The sequence below is a fragment of the Branchiostoma lanceolatum genome, chromosome 15 (genome assembly GCF_035083965.1).
Source record: "Branchiostoma lanceolatum isolate klBraLanc5 chromosome 15, klBraLanc5.hap2, whole genome shotgun sequence".
Taxonomy (NCBI): domain Eukaryota; kingdom Metazoa; phylum Chordata; class Leptocardii; order Amphioxiformes; family Branchiostomatidae; genus Branchiostoma; species Branchiostoma lanceolatum.
In genome coordinates, this window is record NC_089736.1 from 17,306,946 (window position 1) to 17,329,522 (window position 22,577).

Genomic DNA, 22,577 nt, shown 5'->3' on the forward strand with positions numbered 1-22,577 from the left:
TTGATTGGTCAGAAAATTTAAAGTCTAGTGCGGCGCGGGAAATGTTGAATGAGGATTGGCCAGTCTTTGACGTCAGTGAATACTTAATAATTAGGCAGCGGCTTCCGGCAGGGAGAGAGAGAACCCTGCATTTTCTGTCGGTAAGAATCTTCATTTTTTTATTGTTTCAGGACGTGTGCCTGATGTGTGACGTGTTGGATGACCATTTTAATGCCCTCCCCAGCCGGCAGACCGCGTGAGTCGGTTGTTCAGGTCGGCAGGAATGGCGAGCATGCCCCATTGTTCCGGCCCCACAGCGTTTAGCGATGCAGCATACTAAATAGCGGCTCCGCTCAACCAAGTCTAGCAGTCCGCCCCAACCCCGGGATTCACAATCGGGGATTGTAGGAAGGGAATCCGAGTGAGGAAATTGTTGTAAACGTCTCATGTTTTCCGAGTTCACAGTAAACGTTGGTTTTGATAAGAATTTGGGCATTTATCGTTAGAACAATGGGTGTACATATGGGTGGGGAGGGTGAGTCTGAGCTGAGCCTGCGTCAGTCCTCTTTACGGCCACACAAAATGAATGCCTTGGTTCTCGGCAAGACCGCTGCTTTTTTCTCTGATTTCATTAAGAAAAGTCCACATGTACGATTTATTGTATGAATCACCCCAAAATGTATATACTCATGTAACTACTGGCACCATCAGTAGAAGCAAGGAGGTTTAACCTCCTTGGTAGAAGCAAAAACCATTTTCCTGCTCCAGTTTTCCCATCATCTAATGTTAAATATCAAATGAATGCATGTGCAATTTAAACGTTCCTTTAAATTCATTTTGCTTTTCACACTTCCCTTGTTACAGGGTGGTCATAGGTTTATGATAACGTTAGTGTAATTAGACCATTGGGTTTTTGAAATTTTGAACAAAATAGGTTTAACCATTGTCCAAAAAACAGTTAGGCTCTCTTAACATATTTACGCTTTTCCCGTCAACGGGACTGGGGACAGCGGGACTGGCGACAGCGGGAACCTTGTGTAAAGACAATTCCCGTCGACGTAGTCCCGCTGTCGACAAATTTTCTCCCATCAACTACGAAGCCGTCGCCCGTCAGCACAGCGGGAGTCCCCGTCAACTTCAAACTTCAACGTCTGAAGAGCTCGCGTCAGCGGGAGTCGGGGTTTCGGCGATTAGCATAAAACACGCGCTGATTAGCATACTGCAAGTCTACTTAGATCGTGGCGACCTTTGTGCCGCGAATTGATTTCCCCGCGGATATGTTTATCGTACTTGTGCCCCCCTCCCCACATTTACGAGTGATGAGCAGGGAACATCGACACATAAACAAGGCTTTGCATTGTAGTTACGGGCGGCAAGACGCCGTCTACTGTTGTACAATCATACAATTTCGTTTCTTGCTATTGTTATGCTTGCGCACAATCGATATCAGTGTCTTTGACATACGTTGATCTCATTAAAAACCTGTTTTTCAAGACTCAATCAAAGAAAGCCAACAAAAACTTACCAAGTCCTTGAAAATATGTTAAGAAAAACAAGACTTTCGCTAGACCATTTGAGCCCATACGTTGTAATTTGCCGTGATTTGCCGACATTAGTGAACGTATTCGGCGAAGTGTCTATTCCTTTATTTTATCCCGTGAAAATTTTGCGTAGGTAGCGTAGATGAATTGTATTTTACGCCGTAATTTCACAGGTTCAACCACTTCAAAATAGTGACGGCATTTTTGATGCTCATGTATGTTTACCGCTTGTATGTTGTAAGCGCTGATTGGCTCGCGTCAGAAAACATGTGCTATGATTGGTTGACTGCAAGCTTTCATGTGATCACACATGGCGGGAATCCCCCCAACAAATTAAAATGGCGGGGTGAAGGGCTGGATGCTGTACGTGGAGCGATCCCGAAATGGGTTGCCTGATCAGTATATGGTCGGAGAACGATATCCAGAAGAAGCTGGAGTCATCCAGGAACAAGATGGCCTACGTAAAAATACAACAGCGGTTGCGAGAGGCCGAGCAAGTAAAAGGAAAGTTTGCGACCTGCCCGATACTTTCAACAAGGTCGCGAAATGCAAGCACCGCGGGTGTTTGTCAGATTTCCGGGCAGTGTGTCTAGAGACGTCGCGACAGCGGCCTCCCGACAGCGGGAAATTTCGACGCTGACGCGAAAAACGTAATGCCATGTTACTCAAGCTTAACGTTAAATTAGGTTTCTCGATATCAATGGTGTATATTGATGAAAATGATTCAAACCTGTTCAGGGTGACCACTTCATCAGGGTCTGAGCAAAAACAGTCTCTATAGTATAGACAGGTGGTCTCCCATAGACCAGCGAAGAGAGAATATCCCTCAAGTTTCAAGGCTTTCTTAATGTGAGAATCTCTGTTTCCAGTTTTTTGACAATTGAACTTTGGTTTTCAACTTTTGCTCCCTGTGACTAGTGGGAAACAAAACTGCTTGGCCCAAGAATGTCCTACCTGCTATTGAAAAAAATTACCAATAAGCTACTCGGCTGCACTCGTGATGAAAAAAATAAAACAGTTCGAACCATTTCGGCAAAATAGATTGAATTATTGGTAACATCCATTACCATGATACCGCCACTAATCATAATACCACCAAATCTAAAAAGCGATGAATTTTAAGAGATCTACTTGTGCAGCAACAGTGATTTCCGAGGTATGCACACTTCAGACATCAAGGTGCTTAATACACTCTAAGAAAGGCCTCAACAACGAGGCATTCGAAGACAACGAGGTCAAATGTTTTCGATCCCTTATCATGACAGGCGTGGTCGTTTTAGGCCAAACTATGCTGGTCATAGTCGTGTTAGTGGTCATCTTCAATGTTTGTGTCTGTTGAAAAATTTCAAGGGACCCCAAAAAAAGCAGTCCCCTCAAGCAGGTTAACTTGCCTTACCTGATTTGACTGCATTGTACCTCGATCGCTGTGTTTAACCTGTCTACCAACTTATTACCTACTGGTTTGATGACATTGCAAAACTACAGTCACCCTGTACAGTATACTTGTCTAGTACAGTAGTGGTTTTGGTTTAAGTAGGTAAAACAGGCAAAGTGCAATATTTTCTATCAGGTTTCATGAAAGAAGCAATTATCATGTGACCTAGGTACTGGTTAACAGATTTTACTGAACAAGATTTTACCCGAGTTTGCTGATTTTGACTTTGAGCCAATGGTAGGACATCACTGCATGGTCATCCTGTAGCCAAGGATCATGGGAAGTATGGAAAAGGAGAATTGATTGAAATGATCACCAGCCTGGTGATGTTGATTTTGTGACTTCTGTGGTAACGTTGGGTAACATAAATTCGGGATTTTTCCGATAATGGTTGACTGAAATCAATCTAGCAGAACAATAAACCATCCTTTTTTTCTATAATTGTGTTTAGCAGGCAGGAGATGTGACATTTGTCTTATAAACCAGCGAACAACCGTGCAGTGTGAGTCTCCCACGAAGCCCCCAGACTCTGTCAATAAGGGACGGAGAGTCTTTGACGTCGCCAACTTCTAATGCATGGTTATCGAAGCTTTTCAGGCAGTGTTCTGAATGTGTTAGCCTGTCAAGTTTGCATTTCTAGTGGTATTACTGATGTTGCATCTAGCACATATCCCTAAATACCCCGTTTTCGAAAAATCCCGAATTTAAGTACCCCACGAATTTATGTTACCCAACGTTAGTATCCTGGTCCATCACAGGATTCCTGTTTCTTTTGCCAAGAAGGAAATATTTTCAGTTTCAGGAGCATTGTCAGTGTCTGCGTGTGTTTGTCAGTTTGTCTGTCTGTCAACTTGACAATGCCTGGATGGACAATGTTTGTTTTCGTTCTATTCATATTGTACCTGCTACATGCATTTCCTGCAAAAGTCAAGCTACAGTTGAAACAATAAGACCAGTTTCAAACACACAAGCAATTCAACGTACGTACTATTGTTTTATATCGTTTAATAATGTAGTTAACGTCTTCTATTCATTCACTTGCAAACAAATTTTCAGCTAATTGATGACTCAGATGAGTTAGGTGAGCTAAAACAAGTACAGTAGAAGCAAGCCACTTAATTGCACCTCGAATTAACGCACATTCCATTTAACTGCACCGAATCCCAAACCGGTTCCCATTCACTGCATTGTTAGTGACTCTGCATATCTGCACGCATTGTCACCAATGCCGGATAACTGCACCAAAATTTTTCAAAAATCCTCAACAAGTTACCGGTAACTAAAAAGGTGCACTAAAAATCAGCAAACGTGGTACAAATGAGCCGATAACTGCCAGTGTAGAGGCACAATACCGCCAACATGTCTAAAATTGTTTTGACTAACAAAGTAAGGTGGTCTCCATTGACAATCACACTGATAGCGATCGTATGGGAGGTCCCCAGCAGATCACGGGTGTGTCCTCGGCATAAAGAGACGCATGCCTGCCAAAGGCGGCATTGCGCTTTGGCAGACAGCATGCTGTACTCAAACAAAAATTGGTCCTACCTGTACACTGTCTTATGGGGTGTTGTTGGTGGTTTTAGGTTTGTGGAAGCGCTATATTCACATACTGCTGCAATAATAAAAGTCTGACGTCTTTAGGTACATCTAGTCGCAGTTCTCAGATCTAGTCTGAAACCGCACAGCGACTCGGCAAGGGCTACAGACGCGTGGACGGACATAGCAGTCCCTTTTGATGGTGCGGTGCTGACGTGATCATCTGTCACAATTCTTTTATGGCAAAGCTGAATCCACGTCCTAGAAACTTCCTACCTTCATCCGAAGGATGTATACATGGGTTCGGCTCTGCTATAAGGAGAATGGTCTGTCACTGATCTAAGTCATCTAACCATATCTACCCACGGCACTGGTAGTACAGTACATTGTACAGTAATTCACTACCATGATCGATGTACACAGTCTAATCTGTCCAAACATGACAGGGGCCTGTCTGGTGCGTACTGATTTCACTCACTGTGTCCTGAGATGTCTTTCCTGAGAATTTTTAATTTACTGTTTTAATACATGAACGTGGCCAAAACAAGAGGTGGAATGTACGGTCTTACCGCACTGTACCTGTATAACGAAACTTTCTAACATCTAAATGCGTGCTAACAAGTTCATACAGCACACCGAGGTTTATAAACTATTCACCTCCTGTATGATACAGTGTACTACCGGTCCAGCTGGGCAATTTTGCATTATTGCACCAGCCGGATAATTGCACCAAATACGCTGACAAATGGGATGTGCAGTTAAGCGGATTCTACTGTAAAAGGGAATTTCTTGCACTTGTGCATGTGATGTTGACATACACATGTAGATTTGACCATTAAAGTGTACGTGCTGTACATTCATGTTTTGCTTTCAAATCTACCGCAAAAGATTTGTTGTTTGACGGGATGCTAGTGACACTATTTTGATTCCTTTGTTTGGATTTTACTGCCCAGGACTTTCTCCAGCTTTACATTTTCCCCTGTCTCTCAGTTCAAAACCTCCTTGGTTCAAGCATTTAGCCAGGAAGGCATCTTGGCCGCCCTACACAGAAAAAAGACAAAGAAATTAAACTCAGTTTGACTGTTCCATGTAGAACACAGGTCGCAGGAATATAGGGGGTCCCAGGGATATTCTGTCAAGAATTGTTGAACTTGTTACCCTTGGAAAATGATATTTCCAAGTTTTAGAGGCATACGAGTCGTCCCTGGCCTCTGTTGATGACAAATCACTGTTAACGACATCATAAAAAATGTAGGATGGAATGGGTGAAATTTTTGTCTGTCCACCCAAAGACAAAAGTCAGACACTGCACTGAGCCTAGTGTAGTCTAGACATTGATTAGCCTTTCTGATTTTTAATTGATTCTGTACTGCATGTAACTTTGATTCTGTATCATGTTTCATGAATGTCTCTTTCAATTTGATTGACAGCTATCATCAGGTCCTGCCAACATTGTGGTCGACAACGCTCATTTTGAACCCAGTATGTCTAAACGGAAACTGACTGACCCCGACGGGCCAGGGGTGTCTGACTTGGATGAGTCTGACTCGCAGGATGGGCTAGAGCAGGACCACAGCAGCTCATCCACACCAACATCCTCCTCTGAGGATGAAGAAGATGAGAATTGTGCAGAAGGGGAGATGTACCTGGCACACCCTCTCACACCTCCTGACCCTACTATTGTTCCAGGTCAGTGGACACATCTTCTCATGCATTATGATAGTGTAATGATGTGTAAACGCATTTAAGTTTGTGGTTGTTTTATGTTCATGGTTTTCACGCTGACCTCTTCGCTGCAAACTCAAACACCACCAAAAAAATGTTAGCTCTGTCTTCTGCCCAACTTCCCCCTTGTCCAAGCCCTACATGTACGTACCACACATTGTACAGTGTTATGATGTCCTGGAGTCACCTGTTACGATGGAGATGAACAAATACTAACACCATTAGTGAGTTGTCACGCCTCCGTATTCACGATCCATTTCCAAAAATCAAAACATTTCAACTTACCACAGAAGGCTAAGATTGTTTTGTGGGCCTGGCTACTGGTCACGGAAAGTCAATTTGTTACCAGATACTACCGTCTCTTGCCAAGGAGACGACGAGGATTAGTGGTTATTTCTTCACCGACAAGCTCAGTTGCAGACCATCAGAGCCGCTGTCAAGGGAAAGCTTGTTTTGTGTAGTTTTTTGGGACTAGCGACCTAGCTGGCCATGGCAAATCGATTTGTTTTCATTCTTAAACAAGTTTTAACTGTAATTTCCAACACAAGAAATTGGACTTACCCAAATCTTCGACCGTATGACATCGGTCTTTGTCAAGGAGTGATCAATCCACCGCTGGGATGACGTCACGTTATGCAGATAGCACACGTGACTCTGTGAGTAGTGGATCATAAGTAGCGGAAAGTCTGTGGCGCCCGCCGTCTCTGTTGAGGGATGGTCGTAGGGCCCTGATGTAAATGGCTTCCTAGATGCCTCTTGCAACGAAGTTCGGCTCAGTGTCCAGGATTTTAACTTTATCCAGTGAGACTGAATGTCCAGGGGACTCTATGTGTATGTGCTGTGAGACTTCCGAGGTGATAGTGCTTGGGCGTTTGTGCTCATTGAACCACAGACTTTCCGCTACTTACGATCCACTACTCACGGAGTCATGTGTGCTATCTGCATAACGTGAGGTGGATTGATCACTCCTTGACAAAGACCGATGTCTTTGGGTAAGTCCAATTTCTTGTGTTGGAAATTACAGTTAAAACTTGTTAAAGAATGATTTCTACCCACACATTCAATTTGGCTAATTTCGCAAAGGAGCTGAAGATGATGTTGCATATTACAGCCTAAGACATGTGTATTTGTTTTCTAAACTCGTCTATTAAAGTGGCGAGCTCACATGGCCCCCTCCCCATTTCTGCCGGTTCCAGACTAGATATAAAAATCCGACAAAACTGTCCGACTGTCTTCAATAAAATAAATGCCCACATTGATTTAAGAGATAGTTAGTCTAGCCTCCATTTCTGACCCCGACTGGTGTGTTATTCATCTTTTGTTTCAGCTGGAAACTAACCAGGCGTCAGTGTGGTGCCCATTCAGTCAATTGTTCGTCGCGTAATTATCCTTGCGTGAACATGTTAATAGCCTCTCTGAATGGCTGTCTTAATCACCTTCCCTTTGCTCAGCCCGACTGGAAGCAGACTGGATAGAAAGGCGGTCGTCCCTCGGCGACATAGCTCCCTCGGCAGCATAACTCCCTTGCCGGCATTAGAGAACCTTGCCCCTAAGAAATCGCGTCACCCCCCCCAAATATATAAGCCGCCATTCTAGGAAGTTTGCAAAGGAGGCTAGACAGGGCCCTTAATATGCAACAGGCAGTTTGCAATTCTTGTGATGAGCAAAAAATGAGATGATAGTCTTCAGCAGTACTATGTCATAAACTGGAATTCACATCCTTCAAAATACACTGAGAGTTATTGATCTATGTAAATTATAGTTATAAAAGTATTACATATTTGTAGAAACTTGAAAACAATTTTACATGAAAAAAGTACTTGCAGCCCTGTATAGCTTTAGTCTAATTGTCTTTTATGGAGGGTCCAATCCAGTCTGAATCTTTGTAATATGAAAGAAGTAAGATAAAATGTAAAACAGAAACCAAGGGCCATGGCTTTCAATCAAGCCAAGAAAGAAAAGAAAAGAATATGGCTGCTTATTTCTTTTTTAGAATAAAGATTATTACATGTACAGTGTGTATATGCATATTCCTATAGTACTGTGTATTCATTTCATAACAGATTCAGTTTTTGGATATTGCGGTACTCTTCACTTCTATAATTGAGTAAATGTTGTTTCTTCTTGACGCTTCAGCACCAATATTGAAGAAAGGTAAGAAGGCGAAGGGAGGGAGGATTGCCTTTGATGGAGTGACAGTGTTCTACTTCAAACGTACTCAAGGCTTCACCTCTGTTCCCAGTCAAGGTGGATCTACACTTGGTAAGTTGTCTGATGATTCCAGCTATTGAAATGATATATCTCTCATAAGTAGTGAACAAAACATCTCAAGAAGTCATTGATCATTGATGTTTGCTACATGTATGTTGGACTAGACTCTGAGTCCACTAACTTTTGCCCAAATTGCACAGTGTGCATGCAAAGTGGATGGATTCCGTCTGGATCGGTTTGTTTCAGGGTTTTGATGTCACACATACGGGTACAGCGGACCTAAGCAGGTGATAAACCGCTGCAATTATACCCACAGCATGTCACAAACGTTTACTGAATTACAAAAATAAGTTTTGGAGCGAGTGTGTACATTCGCGAAAATCATGTAACTGCCATAAACATGTGGCCGCTGCACAGCATTCTAAGCAAAAGGTGAATTAAGATTTTGTTTGTAAAACCATTGAAGAAATCCTTTATGTTAAACAATCAAAATATCAACAGTCCTGAGATATGTATAACCAATAAACAAACACATATTGGTACTGAAAATGTTACTATCTTGGTGGAGTTAATAAACTACTGTAACAGGTTACAGGATGTAACATCTACTAAAATAATTCCGCAAGGGTACATAATTCCGCCACCCTGAAAAGATACGTCCAAACCGAGATCTCCAGCCCAACCCCCCCTGTATAATTCACTCCGGTATATCTAAACTGTGCATACCAGGGGGAACTGCACTAGAGACATCTCAAACACACTGTTTTTCAAAGTGGCGGATTTATGTAACCCGGCGGATTAATGTTAAAGGCAACCTAAGCAATATTAGGGCGCTGAAAGTCATATATTCAAAATCAATTTTTTCCTGATTTCTATCCATAGTAAGTTTAGGTAACACTAAACCATCACATATCGACCATCATGGAGCAAAAATGTGATGTCGTTGTGTGGTGGGAACTCATTGAAAATCTGAGCACTTGGAGGCCAGCCATCATTTCAAATCTTCCGAACATGCACGATTCTGACCGATAAGTCCCGAACGCATCCGAAGAAATAATCACGTGGTCATGGCTCATTGTCCTCGGGCATTGTGACGTCACGCGGCCGGATGTTACCGAAAATTGTCGACAGAAAACGGTTAAGGCTGGATTCTGGGCTGATTTTTTGGGGGACCCAATAAATACAATACTCCTTTTGTGGCTTGCTTCTGTGCTATTTTTAAATGCCCAAAGTCTGAAATAATGATGCAGATGTGCTAAAATGGGGAAGCAAATGTCAATTTCAACCTCACAAAACAGAATTGTTTTCCCCAGAATATTTCAAGTTCTACCCCCTGAAATCGCTTAGGGCACCTTTAATGAAGGTTATGTGATTTATTGTACATGTGTAGTAGTAAAAGGCATCCTTCTGTCTGGTGAGCCCATGGTTGTGCTCTGGAAGAGCTCTAGGCTTTGTGTAACATTGGGAGTGGGTTTGTATCCCAATCCTGGCATGGTGATCCCTGCCATAGTTGGTGAATGTGTACCTGTAGGTTGAAGCTTTAAGTGTTCTGGGCTTCTTGCCTCTGTTTCTGTCACCATCTCATTGCCTCCGCTGAGTGTCCAGTATTCATGTGTACTCATGCACGGCCAAATATATAGAAATCAAACTGTCAGGTTCTGTCCTCAGGTATGTCAGCCCACCATTGCCATATGCAGAAGTTCAGTCTGAAGGGATATGAGGAGGAACAGGACCGTATCCACCAGGCCATCATCCGTCGTCATAAGCATCAGCAGCAGATGGTGAAGCAGATGGCCACTGATAGTTCTGAGTCACAGGTACCAACCCCACAGTTTTACAGTACTGAATCTTCTTCAAAACATTTATATTAGTTTGGATAAATGTTTCTTATACAGTATATGCCAATTATTTGTATACCTTTTTTCTGTATATTTCGTCTATCTGTATAGAATTCCAAAACACAAAACCATTTACCATTCACTCAATTGTAAAAACAATGCATATCTGTATAGCCCATAATCGTAAAGTTTGTATTGTATAGAATCATGTCCAATTATATCGTAAAATGACTCAAAACTAAAGGCTGGCTACACCACAATTTCGGATTTGCATTGTAGTTTTGGGAGTGGAGACGCCGTCTACGGTTTGGCAATGACACTCTTTGGTTTCTTGCTATTCTTTTTTTCCTACATGTACGTAATACTATGCTCATACTCGTGCAGTCATACTGCGAGCCAAAGATTAGGTCTTTGGGTCAACCTTCCAAGAGCAAATTGAACGAAATCGCGTCACAGCTTTTGACAAAATGGCTGCAGCCGGTGTGCTCACCGCATCCAAACGTAAAAGAGGGAGTTCACAATCACATTGTAAGTTGATAGACTCTATGATATTTCTCTAAATAAAATCGAAGGATTACAATAAGTTGTGTGTGATTTTAGTGAATTGTATTGGTTTCTGGGAAATATATCAACTTTTCATGTATCAATGTGTTTGCTTTGTGCTTTGTTACGTTGTGATGCTATCACCCTTCAGGCGTTTCATGTTTGGCGCGAACCTTTGGCTGAGTTCGTCCCAGTTCAAGATATTAACCGCTTGTAAAATCCTTAGAGCCGCGAATATCCATATAACTGTGATTAAAAAAAGTACAATGAGGGCAACAACACAATATTTAGAGACGCCCCTTGTTCGAGTGAATCTTCTATTCCCTGTGGCCGTAGGACTGTTGGCACTTTTGAAGATCTCCTTAGTGATTACGGGGGCATGTCGCACAGAAGCTCGGATCTCCCAACAATTTCATGGGTACCGGGTGTGAGTTTGATGTTTTTGGGCTTGCAGCGCTCCGCCCCTGGCCCTGGACTGCATAACAGAGAACCCCGGGAGTACATCGTAGGCTTCTTTCTTACTAATAGAGCGGTTGTTCTAAGATTCTACTTCCACTGGTGACAGAAATTAGCCTCCCTTCAAAATTTTGTTTGGGCTGAGGCTGGGCTGAGTGAGTCTTTTCCAAAAAAAAGGCGTCCAAAGATGCAAGGACGCATGCCTGGCGGGAACGCTGGTTCCTTAGCATATTGTTAAAAATTGCACTGTTTGCTGTATCAGGGAGACGAGTCGGAGTCGGACCCAGACGACCCTGATGACTACTACTTCCTGCAGCCTGTTGCCACCAAGAGGAGACGACTCATGCTCCGATCAGCAGGTACCTATACTCACCCTCACACAGGGTCACAGGTCACCACACCATGCTGGGATATGTATACAGGCAGAAATTAACTTGTATAGTAGTAGTAGTAGTAGTATACAGGTAGAAATTAACTTGATCACCTGGCGGTAGGAATCAAGAGCTGGAAATATGATTTATAAGGTTCGAAGTGTAAGTTAGTAATGTCCAATAACATCAGGAGGATGCAGATTTTGTAAAACGTTATGGTTGAATGTAATCAAGAACTTTTGTATCTTAGTGTCATTGGCGTCGTAGGCATTTTAATGCAATAGGTGAAATGATGATGTCTTCACCGCCAAATCAATCAATCAACATTCATTGGGTTTTGTCATTGGGCCTTTTACTTAAATTGAACTGTGAACTGTAAATTTCACAGTTGTACAATTTGTGTTATTAGAATGTAGTTAAATTGCACAATGTTGAGTTTGTATGGGTCCCTCGTGATTGTCCCAAAACAAATTTTAGAATGCTCAAGTTTTTAATCCATTTTTCTGCAGGAGTTAAGCGAATTGACAGTAATGAGAAAAGGGAGCTTCGTCAGATCCGCATGTCGCGGGAGATGTGTGGGTGCAACTGCCAGGTGTACTGTGACCCGGAGACGTGTGCCTGCAGTATTGCAGACATCAAATGCCAGGTTGGTAGCTAAGCTAAGGCCACACCAACTTAATCTTATGGATGACATCCGCGCGCGCATTGATTTTCGCCTGTTGTCAAAAAAAAAAAAAAAAATCACCTCCTCCAAGGCTACACGGAACTCCGGAACTTTCTGACTTAGATTGCTGCAAAAGGCTAGCATTGTGCCGGCTTATCGGAAAACTGGGGCGTATTTGTGGATTGGTATGCCATCGATGTTGGCTAGGGGGATTTTGCGTTTGCACAGTTGTACGAGAGGATCGCGGCGGCCAGCGAGTATCGCCAATTTCAAAGACGACCTATCCAGAGTGGCTCTCACACGTTTCTTTTGCAATAATGAGAGACATGGGAGAGGAATTGAGGGATTGGCAGAGGTCTCACAGTGAGATTTGTGAGCGTAAACCATGGAATGCTTAATATGGAGTTCAATGCCATGTATGTTGAAACTGCCCTTATGGGTGTATATGAGTATTCTCATCACAGTCATATATTATCCACAGTCCTTGGAGCCAAATACCTTCTTATAGTATCCTTCTTTGGTCGTTCTTGTCAATATATAAAAAATCAATCACTTGCGCTGAGTCTTCTATGATGAACAAGACAACCTACATGTACCTCCTACAAATAAACTGTGTTCTGTGGTTCAATTCGCAATACCAGCTTTGTACTAGTAGTCCTGTGGTTTAGCAGCATTTTTTTTTGCTGGATTTTCTTTTTTTTGCCCGCGCGCATTAGTTTTGGGGTCTCCAGAGGATGTCATCCATAAAATAAGTTGGTGTGGTTTAAAGGTGTATGTAAAAGCTTCTCAGTTTTTGTTGATGTTTTCATTACTGCTGTTCCCCCCTGTGCCCCTCAGACTTCTGACAGTGAATGTTTTCCATGCATGTTTCCTTGTGTGGAACAGGTAGATAGATTGTCCTTTCCATGCGGCTGCACCAAGGATGGCTGTGGAAACTTGGCGGGGAGGATTGAGTTCAACCCCGTGCGTGTGCGGACCCACTTCATCCACACCATCATGCGTCTGGAGCTGGAGAAGAAACAGAACGGACTGCACCCAACAGGAACTGGCAGTATGGAGAAGGTGAAGATGGTTGTGGTCAGAGCTAATGCTGACAATGGGGCTATAGTTGACCTGAATGGTCACTCTGCCCATGATAGGCTAGAGAAACCCCCCTCAGATGGGGGCCTGCTGGTGTCACCGGTTGTACATGGACACTTAGAAGTTGCCTACCAAGTTCCCCAGGCTAGTTTCCCAAGCCCTGGAAGTTCTTCCTCCAGCGGAAACCTTTATAGTCGTGTTCTAAACCCTCACTGTAATGGCACTAACATGTTGCCCAGTGGTCTTCACTATAACGATTCTGATGAAGAAAATTCTATTCAACAAAAAGGTGCCATGTCAGCCGTTTACCAGTATAAGAGCCCAGATGCCTCTGACTCAGACAGTAGCGACAGCGATAGTTACGTGTATGAAGATCGTTCCAACTACAAATTGTCATCACCATTAGAGAATTGTTGTGTGGAAGAGCACTCAGCTCAGGAAACCCTTACGACTCCAAAGAATTCTTGCATTCCTGACCTGTGTGAAGTAGGGTCTATTGAGGACAGAGTTGAAAAGAGTTACACCAACCTGACTGATGCCAAGCCTGCTGGGAGGCTGGAGCCGCTGGGAGCTGGGATGGACTCAGATGGGCAGATTGATGTAGTGGAAACTGTCAGTCTCATGGCAGATGAGAACTCCAATCAAGAGAACATTGTGCCAATGCCACTGGAATCCAACCAGAATCTGTGCATTCCACTAACTGACAATTCAACCACTACATGTGAGCTGGAAAAGTTGGGAATGGTGGAATTTGAGGAAGCTGAAGAGAAGATCGGAACTCTGAGTGAGGAGAACCAAACATTCAGTGATGCAATCAAGGCATCGATTGTGGAGACAGTCTCTGTGTAAAGTTACTAGAGTGATCTGAGTCAATACTCAACTGCATTTTTAATGAACAGTATTAGTGTAATATTATAGACTATCTAAATGTAGATGTACAACATTGTACAACATTCTTCTCTGTGAGACATACTTGTGGCTATTCTGTATGAATTGTTGGTCTAGTCCAAGCTACTTTTTAAATGTTAGAAGAAAAGGTCAAAAAGTTGTGCCATTTTATAATTACAATTTTTTGTCTAAAAGTTGCACATTCTTTCCCTGGCACCTTACCATTTTTAACCTTAGGCTAGAGATTTAAACATATTTATAAGATGGTAGATGATTGTTGTCATGAAACTGTTGATCATGTACTTGTACAAGTTTTTACAAGTCTAAAAAGAAGGAGATAGAGCTAACTTTATGCCCAATGCACAGTACTTATATACTGTTAAGTAATGTGCCCTTGTGAACAAATGGACACTAAAATGGACACAGATTGGGAAGCAAACTCAAATATTATGAGTGTAAAGATATATGACAAGAAACACAATAAGTTTAACTTTACACAAAATAAATCAAAGAACTGGAGAAGGTCTCTAACAGTCAGATAATGTTTCTGTCCTGTTGGCTTTTCATTTTACTTGAGTTTCTTGTTACTAAAACAGGTTGGCTAAACGTTAACAAATGAATTTTCTACATTCATTTAAAGAGGTAGATACATTATACTGTTCTTAAAATGCTCTTGAATTCCTTCAGGGGGATAGGTAGTGTCAGCCTATTGTGATGCTGAAGTGTATTTAAAATTTCAGTTAAAAAGGTGCTTATTTGATTCATCATGTTGCAATTCCAGAATGGAATATTCCCTAAACATGTGATGTTATGAAAGTATCAAATTAAGTTAGGCCATGATCACAACAATCATTAATGTCCAGCAGCTTTGTGGAAGACACACGACAGAATAGCATCTTATTGAAATGACCACATTAAACCACATTATTGATGTGTCACAGAGATGAAAACGGTCATGAGACTATAATGAATCAGATATGACAACAGTAAAGCTGAGTTACCTTCATCCAGCATGTGTCCGTACCACTTGTATTTGGAGAGATGGCTGGATGTTAGGGGGAATAGAAAAATCATTCTTGGCCCGTAGGTTACACTTCAGACGTTCCAAATTTTTTTAAAATTCTTTAGAATAGAAGGCTTGATGAATCATGTACGCCAAAAAGATTGTTTCTACTTAATCAAACATCATTAGAAAAAATTGGTGCTCTTGTCTTTACCATTGGTAGAGTGTATTGTACATCTGACAGATAAAGATATTGGACTGCAAAAGTTGGGAAACTAATCTTGTGCAGAATTTTCAAGCTTTCTTCACTGTGCCAAAGGTCTTATGGTCCTTGTTGCTATCTTCCAGAAAAAGAGGCTGAGAAGGATGAGTTTAGATGTTGTGGTTGAAATATGCTGTATGTATTCTGAGCTTCTACATAGCCCAAGTTTCATTGGAATTGTTGTAGTAATGAGACATTGTGCTGGACAGTTGGAGATTGGCTCTTTTGATCATGAACCCTGCTGTGACAAGCTTACCAGATTATTTGCCATACAGACATGTAATAAATTTTGCAGTATTGTGCAGTACCACATTATGTAAGTGTGATATTGTACCAAAATGTTCTAACATTGACAATAAATTGTGTGAATGAACTGAACGCTATGCTGCCCCGATGGCTGACTAAGCTATGGGAGAGACAGACAGACATGTAGTTACATTATAGGAGAATAACTCTCTTTTTTTTCAACCTTCAAGTTTAACGTTAGACATGTACAGTTATACTTGAACTTCTCATGAAGTGCTTCCTTTTGTAATAACAAAGGTGATCCTTGGACATAAGTTAAAAGTTAAGTTAAAATCCTCCCACACCATAATTGATGTATAGGGCGGTGCCCATCTCCGTTTCATAGCCCTGGGGCCATACTGTGGTGCAATCCTTGGACATAAATGGTCAGGATATGTTCAACTTTCAGATTGGTTTCAAGGCATGTTTATTGTTTAAAGTACAATGAACATCTCTACAGTCATGTGTGAAGTAGGCATGGAACAGTAACAGTAGGGACTTAACATAAACATGAAAAATTGAGGCTCTTGATCCTCATTTCATTGTCTATCATTGATCTATGTTCCACACGTTTGGATCATGCACAGAAAGTGTACTGGGACAATGTGTCAAAAGAATCAATTCTTGCAGTCATGAATAATTTGGGTATGAATTACGCATCTTGCAACATGATAAATCAACTCCCGAGACTGACAACAAATGATCTGCTGGATCACACAAACTTCTCACAGCCCTGCTGATCTATCCTTCCTTTTCACCTTTCCTCTTCTTCTGACTCTACACAATGCTTCACCAGACTTTAGGCATGTGCATAAAATGTAACAAAGGGAACAAGACATTTTTTTAAGCTAATATTTATTACTAACAGACATGTTTGGCTCTACCTATCCATTTGTCAAAGTATGGCATTCTCAGCAGTGAACCATTTTTTGGGGTCAAAACTACAGCCAGCGATTCCTGATCTTATAACTGTTAACACATGACCTTATGAACATGTGACCCAAGTACTGGGCCTGTCAAGTTGACCTCCCAGGAAAAGTCTTGTGGTTCAGACTTCCAGCCTTCTCTGACCCTAAACTGAAGTAATCTATCAGTAAGTTATTTGATCCTCCATACCAGGAAAAACCATGTGTTAAGTTGTGTCAAAGTTTAGTCATATAGAAGGATCTGGTGCAGAAGCAAAGAGTATGACGGTCACAATTGGGATAAAATTGCTGGTAACAATAATGTTAAAGTAATGTAAATTGACTTGGAGGAGACCAAGTTGAGAGACGACACAATGTAGAGTCAGGTTATACCACCGTTGCTTGTTTTGTACCATTATGATCCACTACCTCTGTATCGTAGTGATGAAGAATGGAAGTGTGTAGGTCTTATTGAGTATTGAGTATTATGCATAGAACAGATGATGTCTCAAGAGCAATGGAGCTGTAGTGTTGTATCTTTGTAGTAATGCTGGCAGACACTATAATGGTACTTCTGTGTATGTCTTGCATTAAATTGGATGAGGTTATTACATGTATGTATGGAAATATTTTCAGACCAGATGGTAAAGATGCCTGTTTTAGTGTTTGACGTCAATAGGGATAGGGAGCACTTGAGTTCTTAAGAGTACGGTCATACTGGCCCCATCCAGAGTATGTTGGAATTGTCGCTTTTCATGCAACAAGTGTTCTGCAGGGGTCTTTTCAGACTTTAGATGTTGTAAAGTGACCCTCTCCCCTATCATTGTAAGTTTGTATCAATATTTATCCAGTGCTGTGAATGGATAGATTCTTATGTTACTTATTTATGATGGTCACCTATTGTATCTTTTACTGTAAGGTGTACTATGGAGGCATACATGAACTACAATGTAGTAGCTATTTCATCTGTCATTGGTGTTAACAGTATTGTCCAGGAAAGTATGTGGCTATTTATATGACTGCAACATAGTGGCATATACGTCGGTAGTTAAGCATGGAAGATCATCTGTGTTGGTACAAAACATTATGATTTAACTCTAACACAAAGATTGCAACCCAGCAAATTTTGTGTTGGACAACAAAGGACCCTGCTCATGATGCATGCAGTTTGAGGGTCAAATGTGGTTGGACGTCAGGTGAAAATTTGATGTATTTCAATCTTTGAGTTGAAGTAGTCAGTTCCTTTTTACAATACCATCAAGTTGGTATGTTGGTAGCTTTGAACTGAGCTGTTACGTCTGGGTTTGAAAATATTTCATCTCCCTTCAACAATTGTGGATGAATGTGCAAGTGCCTATTATATGACTTGGTATGTATTTGATGCACATTAGGCCCAAGACTGTTCATGTACAACAAGAACCATACACATTGCTGTTGAATGAAAGGTTATATGACAGCTTCTCACAACATATCCACACTTTGTGGAAACATATTGTCAATGATCACATAACACCTTAATGTTTGTGGTAGGGTTACATGATTGCACAGTTTAGACATGTAACCAAATGTAACAGAAATGTTAAATGATTGTCATGGTATCATGAGAAAGAGTTAGATGTTGATGTTATAATCTGATGTACTGTACATGTATGTTGAACTACTGTGATTGTGATGTTTGCGATGTTCGAAGTCAGCTACCAAACTTTGAGGTATTCTGTACAGGGCTCGAAATGCCACCTGCAGTAAGGTTAGTACAGGTAACTTGGAGCTGTGCAGGTTTTACAGATGTCTACCTGCACTGGTTCATGATAAAACTCAGCTGTGACATAGAGTCATGTGCAGAATTCTTCTCAGAAGTGTCCTGTTATTGAAAATTGTACTACCGCTGCATCTTTCAAAAAGTGTTTGTCTGCGGACTAGATTGGAAAGAAACTGAGTAGTGCTGGTAAGAATAAGATTAATCTGATGCAGGTTTCTTCAAATGTTACATGCAGGTAGACAGAAAAAAGGATTTCGAGCCCTTATTTAGGATTAAGTACTTGTTCTTGTTGTATAGAACTATGAACATTTTCTTGTGAGATACAAGAAAAACTACCAAAATGATAAGATATGAAGAGCAAGAGGGGACAACATTGGGTTCTTTCACTTCCACCTGGTGGGATGAGAAAAATGTGTTTCTTCAATGAGGAAGTCAATGTGCAATAAAGTCTGCTAATGCTACCAGGTCTTACTGTGTGCTTTGGCTGAAGATTTTCTTGTGTAACAGGTACATTCAGTTCCATGGTCTTCAATCCGTGCCAAGTGGCACATATGGAACAAGTTTCCTTGTTTCAGTCGCAAGGTATATTTCAACAGGGACAGGTTGTTGGCCCTTCCCCCTTAATTAACTGTGCTAGAAGCACCCCCCCCCCCCATTCAAACAGATGCTAAAGATGGACAAGCCTGGGTATCATCTCCATGGTTGGCAAGTGAAATGAATTAGCCAGTGGTAAACTACAGAGGATGGTAACGTTGGGTAACATAAATTCGCGGGGTACTTAAATTCGCGATTTTTCGAAAACGGGGTATTTAGGGATATGTGCTAGATGCAACATCAGTAATACCGCTAGAAATGCAAACTTGACAGACTAACGTATTCAGAACACTGGCTGAAAAGCTTCGATAACCATGCATTAGAAGTTGGCTACGTCAAAAACTCTCCGTCCCTTATTGTCACAGTCTGAGGGCTTCGAGGGAGAATTATACTACATAGTTGTTTGTTGGTTTATAAGACAAATGTCACATCCGCTTCCTGCTCAACACAATTATTTACAATACAACTTATTACAATCTCTTTTGCTCCTGATTTTTGAATCTGATTTTAAAGATATATAACATTTAAACCTCTCTGCATGGTACTATTGTTTTCTTAGTTTTCTTGACAAAATCAGTTCCTTCTTGTTCAGTTTTGTGGTATAGATGTAATATGGCCATGTATACAAACATGGATGCAATGTACCACCTTCCAAGATCCATGGATCGCATGTAATTTTCGACGCATGTTCCATGATTCCAAGATCCATGCTACCTACCATGCATCGATGCATGGTATGATCTCGTCTCAAGTCCGACAGCGGCGAAACTGGAAAAAATTAAATTGGTGTGGCCTTATTGTGCAAAAATGAGCCATTCCAAAGTTACTTTTATGTTCAGAACTGAAACTGATTTACCGCTTCAGTAGTATAATACTAGTAGATTATTTGCATTGACCATGCAAATGATGTCCTAATTCGCATTGAATATGGAAATCTTGTCTTTAAATGCGAATTGAGTCTTGATTTGCATGGTTTGTCTCATGACTGCGAAGGGTCAACATAAGCAAGTAAGTCTCATGATGTTCACCTTCACCCAAAGAACATTCCCCAAAAAAGATATCACTAAGAAAATCTAACATTATCAGTTATCATGCAAATAAGCCCAACTTTCCATGATTCATACCAGGGCTGGAGAATCTGGATTCACCCTACTCTCCAAGCAGAGGAATGAGTCTGGCTGGTTTTTGACATGTTTTAGGCATTTTTGTCGGAATTGTAATTTTGTCCTGTTTTCTTTATGTCACCAACCCACACAACGGGACAGAATAGAAAGCCAGAAAAAAAATAAAAAACCAGCCGGACCCATTCCTCTGATTGGAGAGTAGATTCTCACAGGCTAAGCTGAAGTTACGTGCATACCAGAGTTCAGCCTGAATCCTGTCCAAAATCTAATTTGGATAAACCCTTTTGTCAGAAACCACCAGATGACGGAAATATAATATTTTATTACTGTGCTGCCCAAAGAGTTATGCTTTTACAGCATTCTTACAAACATTATGATCTCCCTCATCAACATATGCTCACAGAGTAGCAAAATGATGGTAACAGTTTTCAACTCCTATGACATCAAAGCAGTATTTTCTTGTATCACCCCTATAACAGTCCACAGTGGTATGTTCCTGGATCACCCCTGTAACGGTCCACAGTGGTATGTTCCTAGATCACCCCTGTTATGGTCCATAGTGGTATGTTTCTGGATCTTCTTCTTAATACCCACAGTCAGTTCCAGGATCACCCCTATAACGGTCCACAGTGGTATGTTCCAGAAGCACCCCTGTAACGGTCCACAGTGGTATATTCCAGGATCACCCCTGTAACGGTCCACAGTGGCATGTTCCAGAATCATCCCTGTAACGGTCCACAGTGGTATGTTCCATGATCACCCCTGTAACGTCCACAGTGGTATGTTCCAGGATCACCCCTGTAACGTCCACAGTGGTATGTTCCAGGATCACCCCTGTAACGTCCACAGTGGTATATTCCAGGATCACCCCTGTAACGGTCCACAGTGGCATGTTCCAGAATCATCCCTGTAACGGTCCACACCGTCCACAGTGGCATGTTCCAGGATCACCCCTATAACGTCCACAGTGGTATGTTCCATGATCACCCCTGTAACGTCCACAGTGGTATGTTCCAGGATCACCCCTATAAGGTCCACAGTGGTATCTTCCTGTAGCTGGATCGTCAAGATGGCTGCATCGCCGGAGAGTAGCGGTCCGACCACTCCCACCTCAAAACCGCTAGAAATTAGAACCAAGTCAGTGGAACAAACGCTAGTGCCGCTCGTCACCCAGGTAAGGGCACGCTGCTCTCTCTTGTCACTGGAAAACACGCTACGTTACTATCTCAACACGATGAGATACAAAAATATCTCTGCACATCTTGCGTTTGTCTTTTGGACCCCCCCCCCCTAACATATTGGCAAATGATTGTCTGTGTGCCTGTGTGTTCATCTGACCGTTTCTCGGGACGCTGCGTGGTCAGCATGTGTGGAGAGACGATGACAGTAGTCAGACATCAGCCGACCAGATAATGGCGTTCTGTAGACCATTGTTACGCGCCGATTTGAGGCACAAGACATGGTCGCGTAAAAACTAAATAGATCTCGCACGAAAGGCCAAATCATGCATATAATTGTGTCCCCGTAATGTCAAGAAGCTGTCCAAGCTCCTGCGATACACTTGGAGATCCAAATATGATTTTCGAACGAGACTTGCACACTCAAAGTTGGCCCCAAATGAGCCTTCTTGTGTTAAATTCTGTCGTAGATTTCGCACTGCATGGGGGTTTCCGTGCTACCGTTTCAGCATTATCAGGCGTAATTTACTTCCGGGTCGTAGCAGAAGGGCTTGCGGCCGAACGCGGAAGTGTGGTCAATCTTCACGTTCTATCCAAAGATATGTTAGAATACTTTTCTTATTTTAGAATTTGTCATGCAGTGCAAATTAACCGGCTCCTTACTGATCCTTACTGGGCGCCCAGTACGGAACAGACGACACCTACCGGGCATACGTCACCAAAAGTGTCTGTGCTCGCTGCGGTAAGCTTGTATATGCTCAGAAGCAGTTGAGACATACTAAGAGGGCTGAGTTCCGGGAAAAGTTGGAGAAGCCCAAAGAAGACGGTGGCTTCGGCACTCTGGAGGCAACCTTCATGAAAGCAGACCCAATTCTAAAATGAAAGAATTTTCCGTTTGACGTCCGTGCCTGATATAGATGTACACACGCCCTTGAGAAAGCAAGGTTGAAATTGGGTCTATGGAATGACCCAATTCTAAAATTAAAACTTTTACGTTTGGCGCCCGTGCCTATATGGGTGTATACACGACCTTGACAAGCCAAGGTTGACATTGGGTCAATGGAATGACCCAATTCTAAAATGAAAACTTTTCCATTTGACGCCCGTGCCTATATGGGTGTACACACGCCCTTGAGAATGCAAGGTTGAAATTGGGTCAATGGAATGACCCAATTCTAAAATCAAAACTTTTCCGTCCTA

General features: G+C 41.9%; 2 protein-coding genes across 7 annotated transcripts in view; both read left to right on the forward strand.

Moving 5' to 3' along the window:
* The first annotated feature begins 18 nt into the window (after positions 1–18).
* On the forward strand, positions 19–18,942 carry LOC136421144 (cysteine/serine-rich nuclear protein 3-like). 2 transcript variants are annotated; one of them, XM_066408294.1, is made up of 7 exons: positions 19–140; positions 5,922–6,180; positions 8,353–8,478; positions 10,096–10,244; positions 11,527–11,623; positions 12,145–12,281; positions 13,185–18,942. In XM_066408294.1, the coding sequence occupies exons 1-7, from the start codon at positions 42–44 to the stop codon at positions 14,226–14,228; spliced, it is 1,911 nt and encodes a 636-aa protein (XP_066264391.1). In that variant the 5' UTR covers positions 19–41; the 3' UTR covers positions 14,229–18,942. The 2 variants fall into 2 exon arrangements, with proteins under 2 accessions (XP_066264391.1, XP_066264392.1); XM_066408295.1 differs by lacking the exon at positions 19–140 and adding an exon at positions 192–400.
* A 2,192-nt stretch (positions 18,943–21,134) lies between these two features.
* The window catches only part of LOC136420744 (alpha-catulin-like), a 54,823-nt gene continuing 53,380 nt past the window's right edge, over positions 21,135–22,577 (forward strand). For 3 of the 5 annotated variants that reach the window (XM_066407834.1, XM_066407836.1, XM_066407837.1), the window contains exon 1: positions 21,135–21,373. In XM_066407834.1, the coding sequence (XP_066263931.1) occupies positions 21,179–21,373 (195 nt within the window). In that variant the 5' untranslated portion in view covers positions 21,135–21,178. The remainder of the gene's footprint in view (positions 21,374–22,577) is intronic. The other 2 variants (XM_066407832.1, XM_066407833.1) reach the window with 2 other exon arrangements.

Excerpts from the sequence above, each read along its gene's own strand:
- LOC136421144 (XM_066408294.1), top strand. The coding sequence starts at position 42 with ATGTTGAATGAGGATTGGCCAGTCTTTGACGTCAGTGAATACTTAATA. Across the intron at positions 141-5,921 it reads GAACCCTGCATTTTCTGTCG|CTATCATCAGGTCCTGCCAA; the intron begins GTAAGAATCTTC and ends TTTGATTGACAG. Across the intron at positions 11,624-12,144 it reads ACTCATGCTCCGATCAGCAG|GAGTTAAGCGAATTGACAGT; the intron begins GTACCTATACTC and ends ATTTTTCTGCAG.